A 24145-nucleotide genomic window follows, 5' to 3' on the forward strand; every position below is an offset into this window, starting at 1 on the left:
TTTTTTATTTTTTTTTTGTATTCAACAATCGTTAACTGGGCCGAAAAGTCTTGTAATATGAATAGTGAAAAAAAAACAATAAATAAAATTCAAGATACTGAAAAGAGTCGCGTTTTTTACAAGGCCTTCACAAAACTAAAAAATGTTAAAATTTTAAGAGCTAATTGCAAATCAGCGGTACATATTTAGAAATTTTTTTAATAGTGTAATGCAGAATTTTGTGTACTTTAGTTTGTTGTCAAAGTGTTAACTATACCTTGAAATTTAACTCTGTTACGCATCTTCATTCACCAGTAATACGAAAAAATTATCCACTGTTAGCTTAAAGTGCGGGTGGTTTATAAGGACAACATTCAGACCAATTCTAATTGACTGCCATGTTTTATTGAAACTCAAACAAAATCACTTACCGATAATAAAGTGAAATTTTGACGAAGAAGTACTTATCGACGGTCCTCTACATTAACGACACAACTCAAAATAAAAACAAAGAACCGTTACTACTGAACAGTGGCTGGCGTCTAAACCTTAATAAATCTTTAAAAATTAATCATAAATATTTAAAAAGGCAAGGTTTTTTTTTTAATCTTTGAGTTGTGTCGTTATTGCAGAGGACCATCGATATGTTTATGTATGTACTTATTTAAAAATATTCCCGTTATTGTTATTCACATAGTTTTTGCTTTACATACATTTTATTCAAGATTTTCCAAAAGGGTATTTCTGCAACAACTCTCTAATGCCACCTTGCCATTTGTTGCATTTCGGCTACTTAGCTTTCGGTTTCAGTATTTCGATATTCCGTTTGCCTTGGTTGTGGTGGCCTCAGATTTCTCTTATTCTTTTTATGGCGGTTTTTACTATTTTGTAGCTATTTGCTTGCAGCAACACGAAATTTTTTATAAACTGCAAACAATGGAGTTTGAGTACGATTGCTGACCTCATCGGTTTGGCTATGAGGTTTTTTCGTTTGCACAACAAAACATTGTAGAGAAAAAAATATATATAAACCCGTCTTCAGAAACGCATCAAGCCATGGTACAGGGAAACCACGGTTAAATCCACCGTTTCCAACAATGATTGTTTGGAAATTAAAGAGACAAACTTTAAAATATGAAGTATCTATATATATAATACGCGAAGGGATATTTTGTTCAGGATAAAAGATCTGTACCGTTCGCCCGATTTTCAAAAATGAGAAGTCGAATTAAAGCGCTTGGCTGTAGATGTGCAAACTGGTTTAAGTTTTTCGAAAAACGTTGCCACCTGTTGAAAAAAATAAATTCAAATGATTGAATAATCAATGCCATCAAATCCGCACCGTTCGTTTAAAAAAAATCATTTTAGGTAAGAGAAATGTGTATCAGCATATGGGTGCCAAATGAAAGGGGTTTCAGAAAGTAGTAGTCTGAAAATATTTTGAAGAGAGTTGCCACCTGTTTGCAATGTCGAATTTAGTTTACTTATTCACAAGTTATACGAAATAGCAAAATATGGATGTCAAGCAAAGTGGTGTTAAGAAGTCGTTTGTTTAAATGCTAATAATATTTTTAAGGTGTTGGAAGAGGGTTGCCACCAGTTTAAAAAGTTAAATTCAAATTATTTTATTAGATAAATGAATTATTAAAATATGGGTATCAATCGAAGGGGGTTTGAACATTTTTTTTATTTCTGAACTGTATTTAGCGGGGTTGCCACAAGTTTGAAAATTGAAATTGCACTTAATTCATCAGTTAATTAAAGAGTTAACGATGATTAAGCTTGACAATATAAACCAATTAACTAATTCAAAAAGTATATGAAAAATAAAAATGCCGTAATAAAACTAAAGAATATTAAGAAATCTTAAGTTTGAACATTTCGAATGTTTGAAGAGAGTGGCCACGTGCTTAAAAAGTTACATTCAAATTATTAACTAAGTAGGATGAATTATTAAAAGATGAGTTTCCATCGAAATGGGTTTGAAAGGAATTTATTCCTGACCTTCATTTAGGAGAGTTGCCATTTGTTCGAAAAATCAAATTCAAATTAATTTATTCAAATACATGTGTATCACAATATCAGACGAAGAGATTTAAGACGACTTTAGTTTGAGAATACTTTTGAAAAGGAATTTCAACAAATGAGACGTCAAATTAGAGACCTTAGCTTGAAATAAAAATATGCACTACGCGAGAGTGCTCTTCACTGAGAAACGGCTGCACGATTTGATGAAATATAGCACTCGGAACTCTTATAACTCTGACTAACATTTGGAATATTTTTAAGGTTTTTGAAATTCAATTTTGGGCATTTTAACGCCATACGGGTTCACTAGCACAAATGAATAACTATCCCTTAGATGGGTAATATAGATACCGGGTACTTTATGTAGGCCTTCACTTTCACACAGATGTTTCAACATATCTTAATGCAATTTAGGTAAACTTTTGTATTCAATTATCTGCTATAATTAATAAAAGTTACAGCCAAGCAGCGAATCCATAATTATGGAAAAGGCATGAAGATGAAGTTATCGAAGTAAACACAAAATTGCCCAAAGAAGCAAACTCATTCAAATGGCAGATTAGTTGAGCAAACAAAGTGGCAGCTGGCCGCACACACACACACAAACTTGGCAGTTTCGCCTTTGACGCATACCAATCGACGAAGGACTAACAAAAAAGTATGATTGAAATGTTTGCTAATAGAATGAAATACTGACGATTATTATATGGCTACAATTCGTGTGTAATGAAGCTCATAACTCTCATTTTACGCACTGCGGACCGCACACATCAACCGTCGTTTTGTTCATCAATGCCGCCGACCAGCTGCTAACCACAACAAATCAATTGTAATAATGGCTGGGAAAAATGAGCAAAACCTTAGCATACGAGTGAGTATTGAGGCAATTGACAGTGCAGGATGAGCACCAAAAATAAAATGGCCAACCACTTAGCAGGCCAGCCAAGCTTTTGTAAGCAGATTATGCAAGTGTGCGTACATACTTATACATGTTGGTGAACTACATATGTATTTATGACGAACAGAAGAGCTATGTAGTGCGACAAAGTCCGTAGCCTTCACTACATCATTCGGGTACATTTTCAAAACATTAACTCATTGAGGCCAATGGGCAAGAAGTAAACAGCATTAACTGCGAAAATATGCTATGGCATATGCTGCTGACAGTCGGGCATTAGCAAGATGAAAGACACAAACAAATCACCATGTCAATGCCAGCAACAACTCATCATGCACAAGCACGACACAAGTGGCACAATGCAGAATCGATTTGCGTACGTAACTGTTGAGCATTTATTGCTTTGAATGGCAGCATCCTTACTCTGGCCACTATTGAGTAATGCTTTCAATTAGGTGAAACGCATGCTAAAGTAAGCAACTGGACAACAAAATATAGAATTTGGCATACGAGATTAGGAGGTGGCTGGGAGGGAGGCAGCGCAGTTATTGTTGAGAAAGCCCATTTTCAACTATTTAAGTATAAATAACAGTCTACCCAAATGGGGGTTAAACGTCTGTTTATTTCTATCAATGCCAAATTTTTAATGCTATGCTTAGTTAGGTGCACACTGGTGTATGTACATGTGTATATATGCACGATAGTAACCCTATGTATCAATTTTGAATCAATAATTCAATCAATGCTAATTGTTGCAAGTAAAGAAGGATATTTAACGAGTTAGTGTGCACAGTTTTGTAGTTAGATATTACTTCTGTTTGAGGTACAAAAGGAAGAAGGAGAAATTAGTTAAGAACTCTTTGAAAAATTATCTTCCGCAGCAAATTGTATTCGACTTTTTGCTACTGGCTTTACCGAGTTTTCCTTTAAGCAAAAATATCAATAAATTTTATTAAACCATAAGCTTGTTCCTTAATAAGCACAAAATAGCCGTTAATTTTAGCTTGTTACACTCATCTCTGAAAATGTTCAAAAACCAGTCCAAAGTTTTACAAAATTCTCGAATTATCCAAAAAACATCGAAACAAATGCGAAAAATTTAGAGTAGTCCCGAAAAATTTTAAAACTTTTGATGAAGATCCCGAAAAAAATACTCGAAAAGTGGCGAAGCGTTCCGAAAAAGTCCCCACGAAGTTCCTAAGGTCTAAAAATATGCCGAAACATCGCAAAAAGTTCCTGAAAATTTCCGAAAATTTCTGAAAAAATTCCGATTCAAATGAAGAGCCGAAAAAACAACCCCTAAGAAGCCTAGAAAAATTCCCCGAAGAAGAATCCCGAAAAATTTTAAAATTTTTGGAGGAGATCTCGAAAGATACTCAAAAAGTGCCGAGACAGGTCAGAAAAAGTTCCGAAGAACTTTCGAAGTCCCTAAAGTATTCCGAAACATTTCAAAAAGTTTTCAAGACATTTCGCAAAATTTTGAAAAAATCCCGATTAGTATAAATAATCTCAAATAAGCCCAAAAGCCGTTGGAAAATTCTCCTTTATTCGTCAACAAGTCTAAAAACTTCTGGAGAGTCGCAAAAACTGCAAAAATTCTCAGCAGAATCCGAACAAAGCTCAAAAACTCACAAGAAGGAACCAAAATACGAAAATTCTACGGAGAATCCGAGAAACCATGAAAAATTCCGCGGAATTCCTTAGAAAGACTCCTGGGGGGTTTCGAAAACTTCCGAAAAAATCAGCAAAGAAAAAACGAAGAAATTCTCAAAAAACCATCTCTAAAGATAAAAGGTGCAAAAAATACTGCAACCCCTAAGGAAACCTAAAAAACTCTAAATAATCTGGATAACGAATCAAAAACGTGCTAAAAATCTGAAAGGATCCCAAAGATCAAAAAAATCCGGGAAATTCAAGAAAAATTGTAGAAATATTACAAAAAATTTCAAAAACTGCTGAAATGTTTTTAAAATTCCAAAAAGCAAAAGCTTCCAAAATAATTCCGAATATACGTATATACATATGTATTTATATCGAAGCCTCGAAATATTTTGCGAAATATCTCACAAACATTCCAATAAATACCCCAAGCTTTGTAAAAGTCCCGAAAAAAAATCGAAAATTCTTGGAAAAATCCCAAAAACTCTCAAAGTCGAATATATTTAGATTTCGAATAACTGTAAACCTGTCACAATCGCGAAATATTCCTAAAACATTTCAAAATCGTAAAAAGTGCCGCAAAAACTCCAAAATTTCGAAGAAATTCGGCCAAAAAAAGATTACCGAAAATAATGTCTTTCATCCCGAAAACTTAAAACGTTCAGCGATATACGCGAAGAATCTCAAGACCATTGCAAGGCATTACGAAACTACTTCAACAGTCCAAAAAAAAATAAAGAAATTTTTTAGAAAACAGCAAGAAACCCATTGATTTTTCGAAAGCAGTGGATGTCCCGAAAAATTCCCATCACAATCACGAAGTACCGAAAAAATCATGAAAAGATCGTGTGATAGCCTTGATAATTTTCTAGAAAAATGGCATATTGTTGCATATATTTACTTATGACTGAAAAATAATTTCCTACTCCCACAAAAGTTTTCAAAATTTTATTTACAGAATTTTCTTACTCAAAAAAAGAAGAATGAATTAAAATCGATTTTTTAATGCCATAAGAGAACCAAATTTTACAATGTGAGAAGACTGTAATTGCTCTTCCAGCAAAGTTCTAAAGCTTAAAGATCTTTTTAAGCCTCCTAAAAGCAGGTACCAACAATTACACTCATAATTTATTTAAAGAAAAGAAGCTTATTCTTCGAGTTGTGTAGGTCCTCATTAAGTATATAAATATTTCATCTCACACATCAACCCTACGAATTGTTTTTTTTCCTACATAATAAATTGATATAAATATTTTCCAAGCACATAAACTTTAATTCTGTTGCACCTCTTTTGAATCCCTTCAATTTATTTAATTTTTTTTTTTGATATATCAATTTAAATATTCACGCTTGTATCGGTGTACTCCATGTCACCCAAGACACAATTCAAACATTAATCTTCTACGCCTTTCGCTGTTGTATGCGCTCATAGTTAGTTATCTGCAAAATCCATTTATTATACTACGATTGCCCAGCCAAAGGCCAACACCTGTAGTACTTACTTTTCTCTATGTCCATGAGGTACTACATATATGTACGGACATACACAAACACACACACACACACACGTATTGCTAGAGTTGTCTTTGAATTATAAAAAATTACTTTCACAATTTCTCTACTTGCTGCGCCACTGCATGATGAATTTACACTGGGCGACCTATTTGCCGTTCTACAAGCAGATTCCTACACAGATAATCTACAGCTGTGGCTACGTTGTGTTTATGACGCAGCGCCGTGGCAGGTGTGGTCCCAAACCAGCAAATTACTTTTCAAATGGACGAACAGTATTTGCACACAGCAAAATGCATTCGCATGTCCACATCCGAAGTGCATAGCAAGAATATATGTAAACAAGATTATAACTGGCGATTCTACAACAAGGCAAGCGCCCCACCCGCGTGCACATTTGGGTGACTTAATTAAAACGGCAATACCTTTGATCGGCCCAGGCAGCTTTCGTTGGAGTAGATGGGTAGATAGATATTAATGTGAGGTGTGCACTGCGACCTGGTCATCTTTCATGTTCTCTTCTCTTCACAAGACTTCATCTAAGCCCAGATCGCTCAGAAAGTTCAATATCGCTTTGGGGGGTAGGGAGTGGATGTGTTAAAGCTGTGGCCACAACGTGCCAAGACTCCTCTCACGTCTTCTGCAGATTGCATCACACTCGGTGAGTCAAGTCAAGTCACAGAACTTGCAGAGATAATTAGACCATAGGTGACCCCTTAGTTTGCAGTGTCCTGTAAGGAAACCTATTGAAATTCGAAGCCTCTCTTTTGGCAGGTTTATTAAGCTTTGGAATCTTCTCTTGTTGAACTCTCCCAGTAAACTCTTAGCTTGGCGCATTCCTCCCGAACTGCGTCAGTTTAAATCTCTTATTGTGCACCTTTTCCTCCTAAGCTCCTCCTTTATTGTATTTGGACCTACTCCCAGGAAGGGCTGTGGGCCAACTGGTGTGATGACTGCCGCCTCTCTAGCGAGACAATCAGCCACCTCATTACCCTCAACTCCCCTATGGCCGCGTACTAACGCTAATCTCTTGGTATTGTGTCTGCTAAAGGAGTTTAGCTTCTCAATGCACTCAACGCCCAACGAAGGTTAGACTTCATAGGATAGAAGAGCCTTCAGTGCCGCCTGACTATCGCTCAACATAAATTCGCTCATTTCTGTACCCTCTGCTCAAGATTGTCTCCGCCCTGTTGCTTGGAAGATGCCCCGATATTTCCCCATATGAGCAGAGATTCTTTTTCCGGACCCAACGACTCCAGCCCCTACTCCTTCTGCGGTCTTCGAGCCATCTGTGTACCAGTTCGTTGGAGTAGTACCCAGTCGGAAATACACAGTACAGGCAGCGCTTTTTCAATTTTCGTTTAGAAGCTTTGGAATGCTTTTTGGCATTTTCTTATCCCCAATATGCACCTCTTAGCTGAGGATAATTAGTGGACAAGACAGGAGACAAGGTTTATACCCACAGCAACGAAAGTCAAATAAAGGCAACCGACTCATTAGTCGGATCGCTGCGTGGCTAGTAAGTTTCTCAGAAAAGTTGTAGCAGAAGGCCACTCCACACAAAGAAGAAGTAGAAAATTTAGCACGTAAGACTTATCGCCTCGAAACATTAAAAAGAAGGTCACCAAGAAGACCTATTTCTGGCATATTTTGCTTACTGGGTTACTGGCCAGTGTACGCATGTGTGTTTAGCTGTACATATGTTTGTATGTATGTATGTATGTATGAGAATATGTAAGTTATCGTTTCGTGTCTACAATGGCAGCTAGCAAAAAATGGTTAGCATTTCATTACAACAAAACGGTTGCTGCACTGCGGCGGGCGTATGCGTCGTGCCACCACAGCAATATTTGCTTTACACTGTTGCACCAGGGTGCGCCGTTGCGTCAAAGCTCGGTGAGGTTACGTATAGGCTAGCGTGTACGCTGGAGGTGTGGCTGGCTACACTCCACCGTTTATGCCTTCCATTCATCTTCCTCATTCCAATTGTGCGCTTTATTCATCTATTACTATTCTCAGTTGTGTGTAGTTGATGTGGGTGACTTCTCGTGCACTCGCTTCTTCTCTCTTTTTTCCTGCCTGCCTCTTGTCACAAGCGCGTAAATAGCAAATGCACTCACGCAAGCAAATTATAAGCCATTGTTATCCTTTTCTCTTTCGTCCTGTTGGTATGTTTTGGAATGTGCAATGGCAGCGGTTCGTTTTACAAGTGCGATTCCTACACTTGTTCTATTTACGTTTTTGTTCGTTCGTTTATGGATTACTTTAAGCATTTAATGGCATTTGAATAACTACAAGTAGTGAAGGTGTTAGCTATCGGCTGCTTTAATCCTACACTCTCACTGATTTATTGGTGCAAGCATGAAAGAAAAAAAAAAAAAAATATATACATTTGCGTCGGATAAAAAGTGTGCTTAGTTCAGTGATTAGCTCGAAAACTTAAAAAGAAATAGTATAGATGTGAAGAAAAATGTGCGAATTGAATAATAAGCGTCTTCAGGGAATTATTTATGAGGGCCAATAAAGTTATTTTAAAATTTTGCAAGCATAGCAATTCTGGGCTTCAAAAAAGTAATATATTAATGCAGCGACTAGATGATTGCGACAAAAGTGGATTTTCACTCTTCCTTTTGGTTACTCTCTGAAAGCATAGACAGACGGCAGCGTTGATCCGGATTAACGGTGCAGTTAATCTGAATGAAAATAAAATAAAGTAAAATTTAATATATAAATCAAATAAAATAAAACAAATAAAAAGACAAAATTTTTGGCAATCGCTTCATCTGAGGTTCGAACCTAGCACCTACAGACTTGTATCACGCAACACTCACCACTCGGCTACCGCGGAAGCCAAACTCGCTTACTTTGTTTGCTTACTGACAACAGCTGGCCGTTTTAACCAGTGTTGTCAACGAAAACTCCCCTGATCCCCTGATTCCCGTGAGTTAATTCCCATAATGCTGCTTATGCGCATTTGAAAGAGAAAAATGCATGACTTAATGCAAATAAAGGGTGTTTATGCAGATATAAGCGAATCCGTTTGTCACCCGTGTAGTTGGCGTTCTTGGCAGCTTCTCTGCTGCACAGCTCTTATCGACATTCCGAAAAATCCAAACTACACTCGACATAACTATCGCCGTAAATTAGTTTAGATCCTTTTTACATTATACTATTTCTATCTTTGGAGAAGTATTGCTGCTGTGTAGAGATTGTATTTCAGCATGCTGTGTGAAAAAATTGTTACAGACTGTGTCGAGCGAGAACGTAAAGCCAGAAGCTTAGACTTAGGGAAATCCTGTGTGAGTCCGGAATATTCGAGTAAGCGATTCTACAGTTTCTCAGGACACGTCCTTCGTTCAATCTCGCTACGTTGCTGCTGGTCTGAAGGAGAGGAATTAGTGGGTAGGCCGCGCATTATTAGTAGGGAAGTAGCAGTCTACCCAGTTTACCCTTCAAGGTAAACTTGTGTATATAGAACGCCAGTTACGAGTAAGACATAAAACAAAAAAAAACAGTGGTACAAGTGAAATATTTAACTATCAAAGAATATGTAGATTTTCATAGATGTGTAGCAATAAAACTTTGAGATAAATCCGCCCATTATTCTCGAACCAATAATAAGAGTTGGGTGCGATGTTTAACCTCACCCCGAAAATAACATTCGGTGAGTGTCCTGTATAGAAACGCCCGCCGAAATAAAGAGCTCCACCTGCGGTCTCATTGTGCAGATTTACAGGTCGTAGTTTTGGTCCAGCATTCACTAAGCCCATCTCCCCAGAAGCGGCCAGTGGTCCGCCAGCTCGTTAGCCGTGCAATATACCTAGCTGTCAGAGTTGAGATTACACTCTTATAAAGTGTCTCCACCAATTCTGCTTCGAAAACCGGAAGCATAAACGTAATGTTGATGAAGAGCTTATGGCAGGTGAACTCCCCATAGAATGCTTGCATCAACCTCCGGCCATCAGCTGGTTGGAACAATTTTAGAGACACTTTGATACGGTCCTCACGCGGTCCATTAATTTAATTAAGGTCATGTAAAATCGTTGTACTGTCTAAACTTAGAAGGCTACCGAGGGTTATACTATTATCTACAAGAGCTCATTCTATAGATAATCCCAGTTTTCTGAGCCCTACATCAGATAAGAAATCAGTTTATTGGTATCAACCTCAATAAGCACTTGGCGCTTTGTACCATGCCTAATTTTATATGATTTTACTGTTTCCACATGGCTGTCCATTAGAATAAGAAAATCCGCAGCAGACGATCGAGCTTTCTGTCCCAAGAATTTTTAATTCCATTTTGCATTAAAAAGTTTAAAGTGAAGTTGAACTAAACATTCTTAAAAATTTATACTTCATTTTCGTTAAAATTTAAACTTTCCACCAGAGAAATAAACAATGAAATGTCAAAGGACCAAACCTGTATCTAAATATAAAATAAACAGTCTAAATGTATTCACTGTCTTATGCTTTTCTTAAAGCCGCCAACCAATCATTGCGCCAAATAACAGCTCACCCCTCTCTCACTCTTCAATTCCATTGCAGAATATGTGGCGCTGCAGTGTGTGCCGACGAAAGATGGCCTCGCGTGTGTGCATCCCACAAGACTCAACCGACTCCATGTTGGACGTGCCCGTGCTGGAGGCGCTGCAACGACGTCACTCCGATGCAAAACTCGGCTCAACACAGACACTGGCACCGGCAAATGGTGCCGCATTGGCACCGCCGCGCAGTCCCGAACTGCGCCGGCATTCGGATGTCTCACCCGCCTCGCTCAAAGAACTCGAAAAGGTAAGCGATGTTCCGACAATTGTGTGTGCGTGTCTGCAGCTGCTGTGTTGTGCTTGCGTATTTTGTTTTAGTTGTTGTTGCTTTAGTTTTACTTTGCGCCATTTTGAGTTCGAGATTAGTTGTTGTTGTTGTTAGTTTGTGTTTATATTTGTGTTTGCGTTTGGGTGCGTGTGCCAAAAAAGAGTGGGCGTGTAGTGCGCGAAAGACGTACCGTACCGTACCGTACCTCACTCACCTGCCGTACCTTCCGTACTCTTTGTACTTTTCGTAACTTCGTTCGATTATCGTACAAACATACAAACAAAAATAACGCAATTTGATGCGCGGCCGCTACACACCACTCTCGTGTGATAACCACACACCACACCCACACCCAACCCACAACCTGAAAATGCAAAACGCAGTTGAAGGGCAATAAAACACCGGGCGGTGATTTGGACTTTCGCAAGGGTGGACGCAGCATGGCGCCGAGTCGTTCGTCGAGCCCGCCACGGCAGGCGGATCTGGAGCAGCAACCGCCTTTTGGACCGCCCCTGTCGCGCATTGCTTCGCGGCGGGGTTCGCGTGTGGCGCGTCAGCACAGCTATGACGATGACATGAATAGTGCGGCCATGGCAGCGGCGGCCGGCGCGGGCGGCGCTTTGGGTGCGGCTGGTGCACTGGGCATGGCGGGCGGTGACCCCGGACTCGGCATACCAGCAATGCCGAGGAGGTTAGTTTGGGGAGTTTTAAGTGTTTGCGGCCATTTAGTTTTCAAGTTTTCTCCTCCCCTTTTGCCTTTGCGCTTTAGAAAATCCGCATACGACGTCTTTGCGCCAAATCTGCTGCAGAGTGCGGCGCCAGCTACTGCAGCACAGCTACAACGATCACCTGGCGATGGCATGTCTCCTCAGATTGCTTTGCCCGGTTCGCGGCGACCCTCCTTCCGTGTGCCGCATCCTTCCGAGGATTTACAGAACGATGAGTCACCAAGTCCGGACAAGGGCAGCCCAGTGCTAACGGTGGACGACGACAGGCGCATACGACGGCGTGGATCACAGCTGTAAGTAGAAGCCTTTCGAATTCAGCAATAAATAAATTGAATCATCTTGGATGAGAAATACAAATTTTAACTCAGATCCAATGTTACTTACCGTAATCGTTTTTCTATCGAATTCTTTACTCGCAGCCCTGATTTGGCCGCGTTACAGCAACGCGGTGCTTTACCAACCAACCTGCCGGCCACCATACCCCCTCCACTCGCCGCCTTTACTGGCCCAAACTTGGAGGACCTGGAGGCACCTCGGCGTCAAACATCGATGGATGGTGAAGCTATTAAAATTGTCATACACGACGTGGACTCGGGTCCTATTTGCTCATCGAAACGCAGAATCGTCTTGCGCAGAGATCCCACAGACAAGGCGCATCGCAGTAAGTAGAAAGCGCTTTTATAAACCTTATTTAGTTGATTATTTTAGCGCTTGGAAAATTAAACTAAATATAACTTTTTGATAAAAAAAATCTGGCATAAATATTCGGTGATTTAAGACATGGGCATACAAAATTTTTTTGCTAAATTAGAAACATAAAAATTCATCAAAAATTGGGTATACATTTTTCGTCATTCAAAAACTGCACAGAAATTTTCGGATTGTTGACAATTTAAAATAGGATAAAAACTTTTGGTCATTTGAAAACTGTACATAAATTTGTGGTTATTTAAAATTGGACATACATTTTTGGGCAATCATTTTTGCAATTTAAGAACTGCACACAAAATTTTAGACATGAAACTTTTTGGAATTATGAAACCGATTAAAATTTTCGGTGATTTAAAAACAGGACATCAATTTTTGGTCATTGAAAATTTGCCATCAATTTTGGGTCTTTAGAAATTGGTCATCCATTTTTGGTCACTTAAAGCTGGGCAGAAATTTTTGGCTATTTAAAATTCGCAATCATTTTTAGAACATCTAAAAATTGGACACAATACTTTGAAACATAAGATTGTGTTTCCTTACAAAGTGGATGTAAAATGTGCTAATATTTAAAATTTTTGTTTATTTAAACATTTTCTTGCCCACTTTTTTCAGTTTTGTGATCTACTTTATAAGTTCATATAACCGTAGTTTTTAAAAGAGCAGAATAAATGTCCAGAAATTTAAAAAAATGTTTGCCAATTTACTAAAAAAGTACGTAAGTCTGTACATATTTTTCCAAAAACTTGGCAGAAATTTTAGGACTGAAATGCTTGGCAATTTAAAATCGGATAAAAAAGTTTGGTCATAAAAAAACTGGACATAAATTCGGTAATTTAAGAGGTCATAAATTTCTGTTCATTTAATATTTGCTATAAATTTTTGGTCGTTTAAAAACAGGACATACATTTTGGGTCACTCGAAAACAGGTCATATTTAATTGACCATAGCAAGAGACTTCTGCATCAAGGACCTGGATCACAATCTTCAGGAATGAATTTACCAATTCATCTTAAGTTGGCCTATTCGTTTGACTTGGGGTAACAGTAGGGACAGCCAATACCTAACACTCCCTACCTTCTCTCGACGGCGCTGATACGGTTTAATTAACCTGAAAGAGGAAAAAACGATGGCAGGAGTTGGCGGAGGGCCACAGTTAAGAATATTCCTCCTGTTTCCGCTATCTAGGCCTACGAAGGCTAACGCTTTGGAAACTGGTTACCTTTTGCTGAATTGAGGGACATTGAAATTGTCACGAGAAAACTTCATAAAAATGAAAACTTTAATCCTCCTCGTATTTACGACTCTTTTTACATATATATGCAAGGTTAGAAAAAAATGGTGACACTTGAGTCAGTATCTAAGCCAATAAGGCTACGTTGCGGTTTTCTTAGAATTACTAACAAGCATAAATACTTTTGATCAGCTGCTTTTGACAGCTGGTCATTGTGATAAACTCCTTCAAGCGCACTTACCACTCAATGTCTTTCCCTTCCAATTATGTAGCTTCTCAGCCGTTCAACGAAATGATTTCTGTTAAACGCACATACATAAATGAGCCATTGTTTTTGTATCCGCTCCTGAGTTTAAAAGGCTTTGCAAGACCATCCCAAATGTTATTTTTCTTAGAAGCTCTCCAATGTCCCTGGAAGTTGTACAAAAACAGAGTACATAAAAAATAACTCAATGTTGCCATTGCTGCCAGCAAATCAAAGCTTCGGTAGTTCTGCGTATAAATAGACAGCTTTTCCTCGAATTCCTTTGTAAATCAGTAATCGAAGTATGTACATTAAGGTTATGATTTTTTTTTAGATTTAAATGCCTGTGGTGGCAAACGATGAACTTTTGTATAAATTTCCCAAAAATAACAACAATTTTGATAAATTATAAAAAAAAACTCCCGCGCATAACGGAATTTATTATCAGTTTCTAAGTGGAGAAAATTAATATTCAAACATGTTTTTCTTCTCAAATGTTTTATGGTTTTATTAAAGTAAAATAGATTCGTGGATTTTTATTGCTGATACACATCGTTTTTAAACCAAAACTTGGTAGGCAAAAAGGAATTTCGGTCGAATTTTTATACTAGGTATGGGGCTTTGCCATGCAACAGCCTTGTAAATGAAATGATAGTGTGCGCGGGAGGTATTTTCACGAACCAAAAAAGATATCGCCAAAAAAGTAATATATGGACAAAAGTTCATTAAATGCACGCACAGGCAAATCAAAATTTAAAAAAGTGTAAAAAAATCATAACCCTAATGTACATATATGAGTATTATCTGAAAAACGCTTTTAAAGGAGGATTTCTGGTAATTTTTTACCATGATCCATTACCTCAAGTATTTTTTTTTTAAGTTGACGACGATTAAAAAGTATTGAAAATTGTATGTATATTCCACATTTTAATCAAACGATGACAAATGGGCACACAAAGGTGGCGATTCAAGGCCAGAAATGCTTCACAATCGGTGTCAAAACCGAAAGTAGTACGCTGGGCCAACCTTTGATTCAACTCCCTACTGTCAAAGATTAATTCGGTAAACAGGCAAGCCTCGATGCTAAAAAAAAAGGTCAGAACGACTATACAAATATATAAATAGAGGCCAGACAAAAGAGCGAAAAACTCTGTTGGAAAGTTTTAATGTAATTTTAATGTGATTAGTACAAATTTGTTTTGGTTTCGGTAGAATCCTTTCAATGGTTGGTTGAAAATAGACTTGTAAAGATTATTCATTCCTTTTTAACGGATCTAAAAAAATGAGAACGTTATCAATTCGTCGTGAAAATTCCTGAAAATATAGCAAAAATTTAAAATTTACGCAGAATCTTCAAGAATATTCACAAATATCCAAAAAAATCCTGGCAAAACCTGTTTCCTTTTGTTTTTTCTTTTTTTTTTTGTCGGAACCAGGCAAAAAACAACGCGTGCTGAAAACAAAGTGCTTAGGAAATCTTTAAAAGCTGCGAAAAATTAAGAAATTTTTCAAAGCAAAGTACCGCAAAAACTAGAAATCGCGAAAAAAGTGTTTAGAAAATTTTGAGAAGAATATCATTAAACCAGCGAATTGCCTAAATGTCTTGACTATAAATGCAAAGTCACGTAAAGTCCCGAAAAGCCCCAAAAGATGCCGAGAATGCTGAAAAGTATTCCAAAAATTAATTAAGAAAATTTTTTCAAAGTCGCATAAAAATTTACAAATGTATTGGATGTCACGAGGAATCCCGAAAATTCCCATCAGATCCGGATACAATCACGTGCATGTTTAAAAAATATTTAAAAATCCCGAACTACTTCGAGAATAATCCAAAAAAAAACCACTTAAAGTTTTGTGAAACATAGGGAAAAACGTTCGAAAATCCCAACGAAATTTTCGAAAAAAATTTTTAGGAGATTTCAAAAAGTCCAAAAAAACTGAAACAGTAAGGCTATCGTTAATTAGTAAAAAAATATCCAAGATTTCATTGTAAATTAATTAAAAACCACAAAAAGCATCGAATTGTCTCGAAGAAATACTGAAAAAAGACGAAAATTCCCAAATTTTTTTGGGATTTCGAAAAGTATATATGTGTGCATATCATTAAACAAAGTCTAGAAAAAATCAAAAAAAAATCTGAATATACAGAAAATGTATCAAACCTTTTTAAATCTTAATAATTTGTCTACGAATATTTAAAAAATACAAAAAAAAAACCCTTAAAGTCGTATAGTCTTAGATCCGAAGATCTTCTGTTTAATGGATTAAATTCAATTTTGTGTGAAATTTAACGTGTTATTAGGCGGTATGATCATTTTTCTGTTTCGAAATCGAACATTATCGAATAATAATTGCAGTTTTGCAGATGTGAACGAATATACTTTGAAAGTTATTTCAAAAACTCCCCATCCCAATTTACAATTACAAAACTTTAACAACTAAAATGAATCTACTCCTGTGCAAAAAAAAAATCCACACTGACCATTTACCAGCATAACCAAATTGTGTATCGGTGACGCTAATCTAAAAGAACAAACATTCGAACTAATCGAATACGATGACAAAGCAAAATGCATTGTCCATTGCACAAAATCGTCCTCCAGCTGCTTGGGAATATCAGCAACCAATAAATACATATTTACGTATGAATATGCTGCTTCGCCTCTGAGCTGCCAAATGCAAATAATGACAAGCGAGTGGTTAGAAAATTGAAATCCCTTCGAAAGTGAAATGCAACAAAACTGATGGAGTGCAATGAAATAGCAAGAAGAAAAAAGCGAGAAATTTTAGTGAACATTGTTGTCTGCTGGTCGCCGACAACCCAACAACACAGGATGACTGCAAAAAACACTCGAGTAGCCAGCCAGCCAGCTGCCGAAGTATATTTGCACATCTGCTTGTAAGCAAGTATGTATTGACTGTACCTTATTGGCTTGGCTTGGCAGCGTTGGCTAGCGATTGGTGATTTCTTATGATGTTCATAGTCTTCATTGCTTTGTGTTGTTCGTCGGGTATTGATTGGTCTTTGAATAAATTGAATTTTTAACATCCGCGCGCTGTGCCTGGCAAGTAAAATGCTAAATATGCTAACTTGCGAGTAGAATGTTTAGTAGAGTGCAATGCAGCGCATTCAAATGGAATGGAATGTAGCTGCTACAATAGACATAAATACCTATCAAACGATACATACAAATTCTATAATATTGACTAATTTAGCGTAAATGGAAATTAAGTTACCGAGTGGAAATTTAATGAAATCCCAAGAAGGTATAGCAATGAAAAATTGTTTGTGAAGCAAATGAGTCAAGTAAAAAACCAAATTCGCTTAAGAAGCTTCGATTGCATAGCAGGGATTATGAAGTTGGTTTGCATAAAAAAAAGCGAAGGGCTCGGAAATTGCTTTTTTTGAAGAAGGGAATTCAGCGCTATTCAATAAGAATCATTTGAACAATCGAATATTGCCCCAAAATAAGTACGAGTAAATGCCAAAAAAAAAGAAGTTGTATGGAAAAAATATTTATCTTCTATGTAAGTCGCTTACGAAGATACCAAAGCGATGTTGGTCTGCCTTCCAGACAGTTTTTTGATGTGTAAACATCTTGGTTATCGGCAGTGTTGCTATTTTAGCCGTTTTCCGGCTAGATTTAGCCGGTTGCGATAGCAAACAGCCGGAGAAATTTCGATTTAGCCGGCAGCCGTTTTGCAGAAAAAAATTAGCCGTTTTTAGCCGATTTTGCTATTTGCCTTATTTTCTTAAATTTCAAATATGTATATATGTTTCCATTTTTGACTAAGCGTCCCAAAATCTGTTAGACTACTAGCCTTATCGTGGAGAAAATTTTCATGTCAGGCAGGGTTGTATGAAATTGGGCCGATTTCGCTTATTTTTATTTTAAACGAAGAAGGGATTTTCTTCATAACATATTTGTTATAAATGTCTTAATTTTAAGTGTGAAGTTTTATTCGCAAACTTAGAAAATAAGAAATTATTTCACTGTTAACACACTCAAGATGCAAATTTACAAATTCGCACATTTGCAAGTTTTTCTACCAGCTAGTGTCCACGGTTGCATTTCAAACAAAAGAAATTTGTATAGAATTTTAAAATTCCTCGGAGGGGCAAAAAACAGGATCTACGTGTATATATCTTGTCATTCCGACTTTCTTCAACATACGTTTCAATTTCTTTGTCGGGTTTTCTATATCGACTCTGGTTGAGATTGCATTCCGATTAAGAATACATTTTTTTTTTGCCGAGTACCTTTCAAATCATTGGATTAATTAAGTAAACAAGTATTAACTTACATTTTTCATTTTAAAATCGCTCCAGTTTGTAAATTTTTAAATTTAACGAACTTGTTTATTCAAATTATCGTCGACAAAAGTCCAACCATGTGCCACAATCATATGCTTTTCCTAATTGCAAATTCGTGCTGGCAAAACTTTTTCCGTCTCGAATTTGTAACTTCTCTCCAAGAAATAGTCTTTTTACTCGTGATTTACTTAAATAAGACATGTGAAATTTAGTTGAAACATTTTAGCCGTTTTTAGCCGGTTTTATTTGCAAATTTAGCCGGTTCGTCCAAAAAGTTCTGGCAACACTGGTTATCGGTATGGTTTAAATTTGCTTTAACCCAGCCAGAAAGTTGGTAACTGCTTCTTGCGTAACCCAGCAGAGAATCTATTATTGTTTCTTGTGTGTACAAATGAACTTTTCGGGACTAGTTCGAGATCATTTCGGGACCGTTGAAGACAACCATGGGACTAGTTCTGGACTATTTATTGGCTACTTCAGGGCTATTTAAGATACATTTTTAGTCTAGTTCGGGATGATTTTGGGCCTTGTAAGGCTTGTAAGGAGCTATTTCGGGAAAGTTTCAAAACTTTTTCGACATAATTTCGGGATAAGTTTTCGACGTTTTCAGAATCACATCTGGACTACTTCAGCACGATTTTGGGACTAGGTCGGCATGATTTCAGGGTAGTTCGAAACTACTGACGAAATAATCCTGAAATAGTTCTGGAACATTCCTGGAGTGGTTATGAAAAAGGGGGATACTGCTCCTGACAAAATGAATGAAATGAAACGAAATTAATTTTTATTTTTTAACTTAACCTAGTTACATTTGTCTCCTTTTTTGTGAAAACTTACATTACAGGTCCTATAAGGCGTCAAAAATCAGTGAAACTTTGTTTGAAATATAATTTTTTAAATTTTTCGAAGATCTGACGTTTGACCCCTTATAGTACCTGTAATATAGTAAGTTTACACAAAAAAAGGTGCATCCGTTTAGATAAGAGCGAAAGGCGGACCACGTCTATATTTTTAATTTCTAAGTAAAATAATTTTTTACCAAAGATCCGATTTCGAACTTCGAAAGCCCATATCTCGATTTCGGAGGCTAACTTCGAAAAACGGAGAAACTACTTTTTAACTTTCAAAAAAAAAATGGTTCGGCCCAATATCCAGAAAAAAAGTTGATTATGCCGTATAGTGTAATTATTGCACAGTCATACTTATTTATGGCTTTAAAAATTTTTCTCACTCGTAATTGTTATCAAAAGACTTTTTTAGAATTCTTAAGAAAATTTGAATGACTTTTTTGAAACTCCACCATGAAATAATTAATATTCAAGGTCTCTGGTAGCAACACTCTTTCGCAGTTAAGGATTCACTGTTTACGTTATTTATTGCAGAAATCTATATAGTTTCATCTCGATTTACGTTTACCTCGCTGAAGTTATTTTGAAAGGTAGTTTAACATCCAAACACTAGCATTTCTCATTCCATTCAAAGCAGCCCTTCTTTCAACAAACGCTTTATACATACACGTAATTTAACTGGCCAACACCTTATTACTGAAGCAGTGCATTAAACTGTCATTATGCACAGTCATTTAATTTTTGCATCAAGTAAATTAACTTCAAAATCGCGTACTTAACTCAATCTGAAAGTGTTTTACTTTATGCAAATGGCTGCAGAAATTTAGTAAATAAAAGCAATTAAATGCATGCATCACACAATTTCCAAGCGTTTAAAAATTACAGCGATTATTTGCATGCTGATGAAGCTGTCAAGACGCGTACATACATACATACACAGCTTTTTCGCCAAACAACTGCCAAAGGCGCGGTGTACAAGGCGTATACGCAACCGTAGAGTGAGGGCGAGGGCACCACGAAGCACAGCATATTTTCAACTTCAACTGCTTCAATTACTTGAAACAATAGAAATTATTATTATTATTCCTCTAACAATACTGCAGCATACTGATTTGAATTTCCATTACCCCCTTTACGCATCATTATTGTTGTTGCTGTGCAAAAAAAACAAAACCCTCTAACGACAGATAGCAATGTTGCCACAAAGCAACCAACACCAACAAACTTTGCATATTTCACCAATATCAACTCATTTCAACTATTATCCAACTGGAGGAGTACCATCAACGCGCACTTGATTAGCATTCAGAAATTGGCTTTGTATTTGCTGTTGTTGTGCTTTGTATTTGCTTTCAAAAGCGCTCGCACACTATTCGAGCTGCAGTGACAACAGACAATAGAACAGACCGATAATGCTGTGTAATTGTGAAGCGGAGGTGGGAGAAGGGAGATTCGGTAGTGGTAGATGAGTTGAGTAGCTGCGTCAATTTAAAGGACGATTCGACAGCTCGCAGGATTTTTGGCTGGGGGAAGGGGGGGGAGGCGAGCTAATGATTTTAGTAACTTATATATAAAGCGCACAACTAATGGCGAACGAGTTGAGCGGCAGCCCCGGAAATGTTTTTGTTATTGTTCGCTAATTTTGATTTCTTGGCAATAATGAGATTTTCTTCTTCTTCTTCGACGCAATATTGTGAAAGTAAATACGAAGAGTGAACGGCTTAAGTGAGAGCGTTTTTTTTTTTTTGTTTGGTGGTTGATTTGTGAAAATTTGGCAGCTTTAGGGGGAAAAAATGTCGATTTCTAGTTAACGCGCTACTTTTGAATTTTAGTAATTTTCCCTGGAATTTTTTCTTACCTTTCTATGCGCTCCTGTAACAATGGCAGTGCCTTAATTTAATTATTTCAAGTTAACTGAGAAGCTATGAAAGAATAGATGGACGTTGTATGTAGCTTTTGTGAAAAGTATCGCACATTTTAGCTCAGCAACAACGTTACTCATACGCCACGTCGTACCCACTTTTACACTTCCCACATTTTCTCAAACCTAAAATATATTTTAATAAACCAACTGCGCAAAATTTTCTATATCTAAAATTACCTGCACGTCTATGGAGGTATGTATGTATGTGGTTGTGCTTTTGTGGGTTAGCTGGTTTACTGTGTTGGCGGCTTGGTGTCTGGCAAGCTCTGCATGCGGTCAGCTTGTGGTGCATACTAGCATTTCCGTTGCTACAATTTTTGCCACTAATATTTATTTGTTCTTCTCTCTGCTTGCTGAAGTTTATGGCTTTACCTTGAATGCATTGTTGTTTTAACTTATCTTTTGTTGTTGCTGCGAGTCATATTTTGCTTACATTTTCCGCACTGCCAGCCAGTATGGTTGCTTACATGCATCTTTTCAAGCTGGCGCTTTATCATGTGCAATCTCTGCTGGCTGGTTAGTGGATACAGGATTTTGTACTGTTTTTTGTCAAAATCTCTCGAAAAAAAAGTTATGTGGAAGTTACAAAGAAAAATAGCGAATATTTCTATTGTTCTCTGATGTAGGGTTTAAATAAACTACAAACCGGAAAGTTATCTTCAGCCGGTGCTATGGATAAGCAAATATGATAAATCACCTAGCTTACTTTCCAAATACAGTTAATATAACGCAGGAAAGTTGGACATAAAGTGGCCGCTGTTGGTTAGTGGTTAGCAGTGCCTGAGTTCAAGCCCGGTTCTACCCAACATCAAAAAATAAAAAACCCAAAAAATGTTTGTTTCCTAATGGCGATCGCCCTCGGCAGGCAATGGCAAATCTGCGAGTGTGTTTCTGCCAAGACAAAAAGGTTCTCGTAAAAATACTATCGCCGTTCGTAGTCGGCGTAAAACTGTAGGTCCATCCGCTTTGTGTGACAACATCAAGGCGCACGGCACAAATGGGAGGAGAAGCTTTTAAGCCTTTAAGTGTTGGCGACGGTGAAAACCCCAAACGATGGAACTATTAGCTGCAGGCATAGTTCCAAAGAAGAAGGAAGCATGTATCAGCAAAAGTAAAATCTAGTTTTGTCATATTTTCAATCCATTCAACAATAGTTGCTTAACATAAATTTAAAGCCATTTACTTAACAGTAGCAACATAAAAACTATCCTAATCAAGTTTTTCACTGAAATCTGATAAAAAGCAATTTTTCCATAAGAAAATTTCTTAAGACTAAAAGGAATTGACGAACATGATAAATGTTGTGAGTTTTGCAGCAATCGTTAGTAAATCACTCTCGATACATAACTTGATAATTATAATTGGGGATTACACTGACAAACACGTAAGCAAATATATTGAAAAATATTATGGTAACATATATCAATAATGATGTGGATAACAAACAAAACATACATAATTAAGTTATCGAAAAATGTGTGAAAACATCGATAACAAAATCGATAACGAAATCGATAAATGAATTGATAAAAGCATCTTGCCCGTAATAGGATTTCTTAAGACCTATCATCTTTTGAAGAAAAAGTAACATTTAATAAGTTTTTTAGATGGCCCCAATAGTCGCCCAGCTTGTTAACATTAGCATGAAAACCTATACTTGTTATCAAAAACATTTTCAAAGTGTTTCCTAGATGCATTGCTTTAACCAGGCATCGTAACGGTTATGATCTTCATTATACCAATCATAATTTAAGCGGTAAAATTGGATTTTTTTTCTGCTCTATAATTTTTGGATTTTTATTTTTTTATATATTTTTTTTATTTTTTATTTTTTGTTATTTTGGATTTTTTTTTTTGGATTGTATTTTTCTCCTACATATTTTAACTGCTATGTTTAATTTTTTAAATCATAAAATATTTAAATGGATCAAGCAGTCTCAATAATAACAGCTGAAAAATATCGGAGGAAATTATAGTACAAAATAACTATTTTTGATCGAAAAAAAAATAAAAATCCAACCAGACAGACCGAAATTTGTCTCCAAACCAAACTTGCCAAGGGATGGCGGAAATTCGTTCGAAAATAAATCATCTTACCAGCCAGTCGGAAAAATCAACCAGCTACAAAATATAAAAATAAATAACAAAAAATCCAAATATTGCTATTTAACGGTGATTTTACTAAGGTTCCTGATTTAACTAAATATTTGCCAGTGAATTAAAATGCGTAGTTAAATTTTTGTATACATTCAAATTAATCGTTCCTGCGAAATAAATATTCACAGTACTTTATAACAGATTAAATAAAGCCTGTCTACCAAATATCTATGTACTTAATGTTACGCTCTCATTATGTCACATACATACATAGATATATAACTATTCTATGCTCATCATGATGATGATATTCTCATCGGAGCGTTTTATGGCATTGTATTTTCCCAAAACTACAAAAACTAATAAATTAAATTTCAGCTGAATATTTACGTTAGTATTTGATTCGTTACACACACACACACACACACAATTATAATATGTATATTAAATTTGAGTGCATTTCATTTTATACTCCACTAATATTATCTTCAATCACTTCGGTACACATTATTCCAATTTGATGCATGAAAATTTGAAATGCACTCTCCTTTGAGACATGCCAACGAAATGGCAATGTGGAAAAGTTGTACATATGTATGTATGTATAAATTAAGTACATACATGCATCCAACTATACGTATGTACATATACATATACACAAACGAGCGCATTAAATATGAAATATCCCATTATGGTTACTCATACGCCATGTACCTCGCGGATGGCTTTCTACGTTTGCGACAGAGTGTGAGAACTAGCGACTAGGGAATGTGCACCACAAGCATTGCATTTTTTTTTTTATTTGTATGTATGCAGTTATGTGGGAGTAGATATTTTCAAAATTCTGCACTAAATATGCAACAACAACAACAACAACCACAACCACAACTTGACTGAAGCGTCGTAACGCAACAGCGCTGCATAGAATTTCCGTAAATGCAATTGGCATTCCAATTTAGCGCAACAATTCGCAGTGTGTGCACGAATATATAATTCATCAGCAAATGGGAGATGTTGTTATTGTTATTGTTGCTTATACATATGTATGTATGTGTCAAAAAGATGCTAGCTTTCTCGCTTGCATGTGCGGGGCTGTTCGACTGTTATTTCGTTTCGTAGTTGGAGTTGGAGATGATGAATGCGGTTGAAGGTAAACACT

The 24145-nt window shown here is 36.7% G+C and overlaps 1 protein-coding gene across 1 annotated transcript in view; it reads left to right on the forward strand.

Annotated features, from left to right (window-relative positions):
* The window catches only part of LOC118747594, a 111469-nt gene that overhangs the window by 60253 nt on the left and 27071 nt on the right, over positions 1–24145 (forward strand). The window contains exons 4-7 of the mRNA XM_036481645.1: positions 10622–10867; positions 11272–11579; positions 11658–11909; positions 12036–12277. Of these exons, the coding sequence (XP_036337538.1) occupies positions 10622–10867; positions 11272–11579; positions 11658–11909; positions 12036–12277 (1048 nt within the window). The remainder of the gene's footprint in view (positions 1–10621; positions 10868–11271; positions 11580–11657; positions 11910–12035; positions 12278–24145) is intronic.

The sequence above is a fragment of the Rhagoletis pomonella genome, unplaced genomic scaffold (assembly GCF_013731165.1).
Source record: "Rhagoletis pomonella isolate Grant_MI unplaced genomic scaffold, Rhpom_1.0 Rhpom_scaffold_00012, whole genome shotgun sequence".
In the NCBI taxonomy this organism is placed as follows: Eukaryota; Metazoa; Arthropoda; class Insecta; order Diptera; family Tephritidae; genus Rhagoletis; species Rhagoletis pomonella.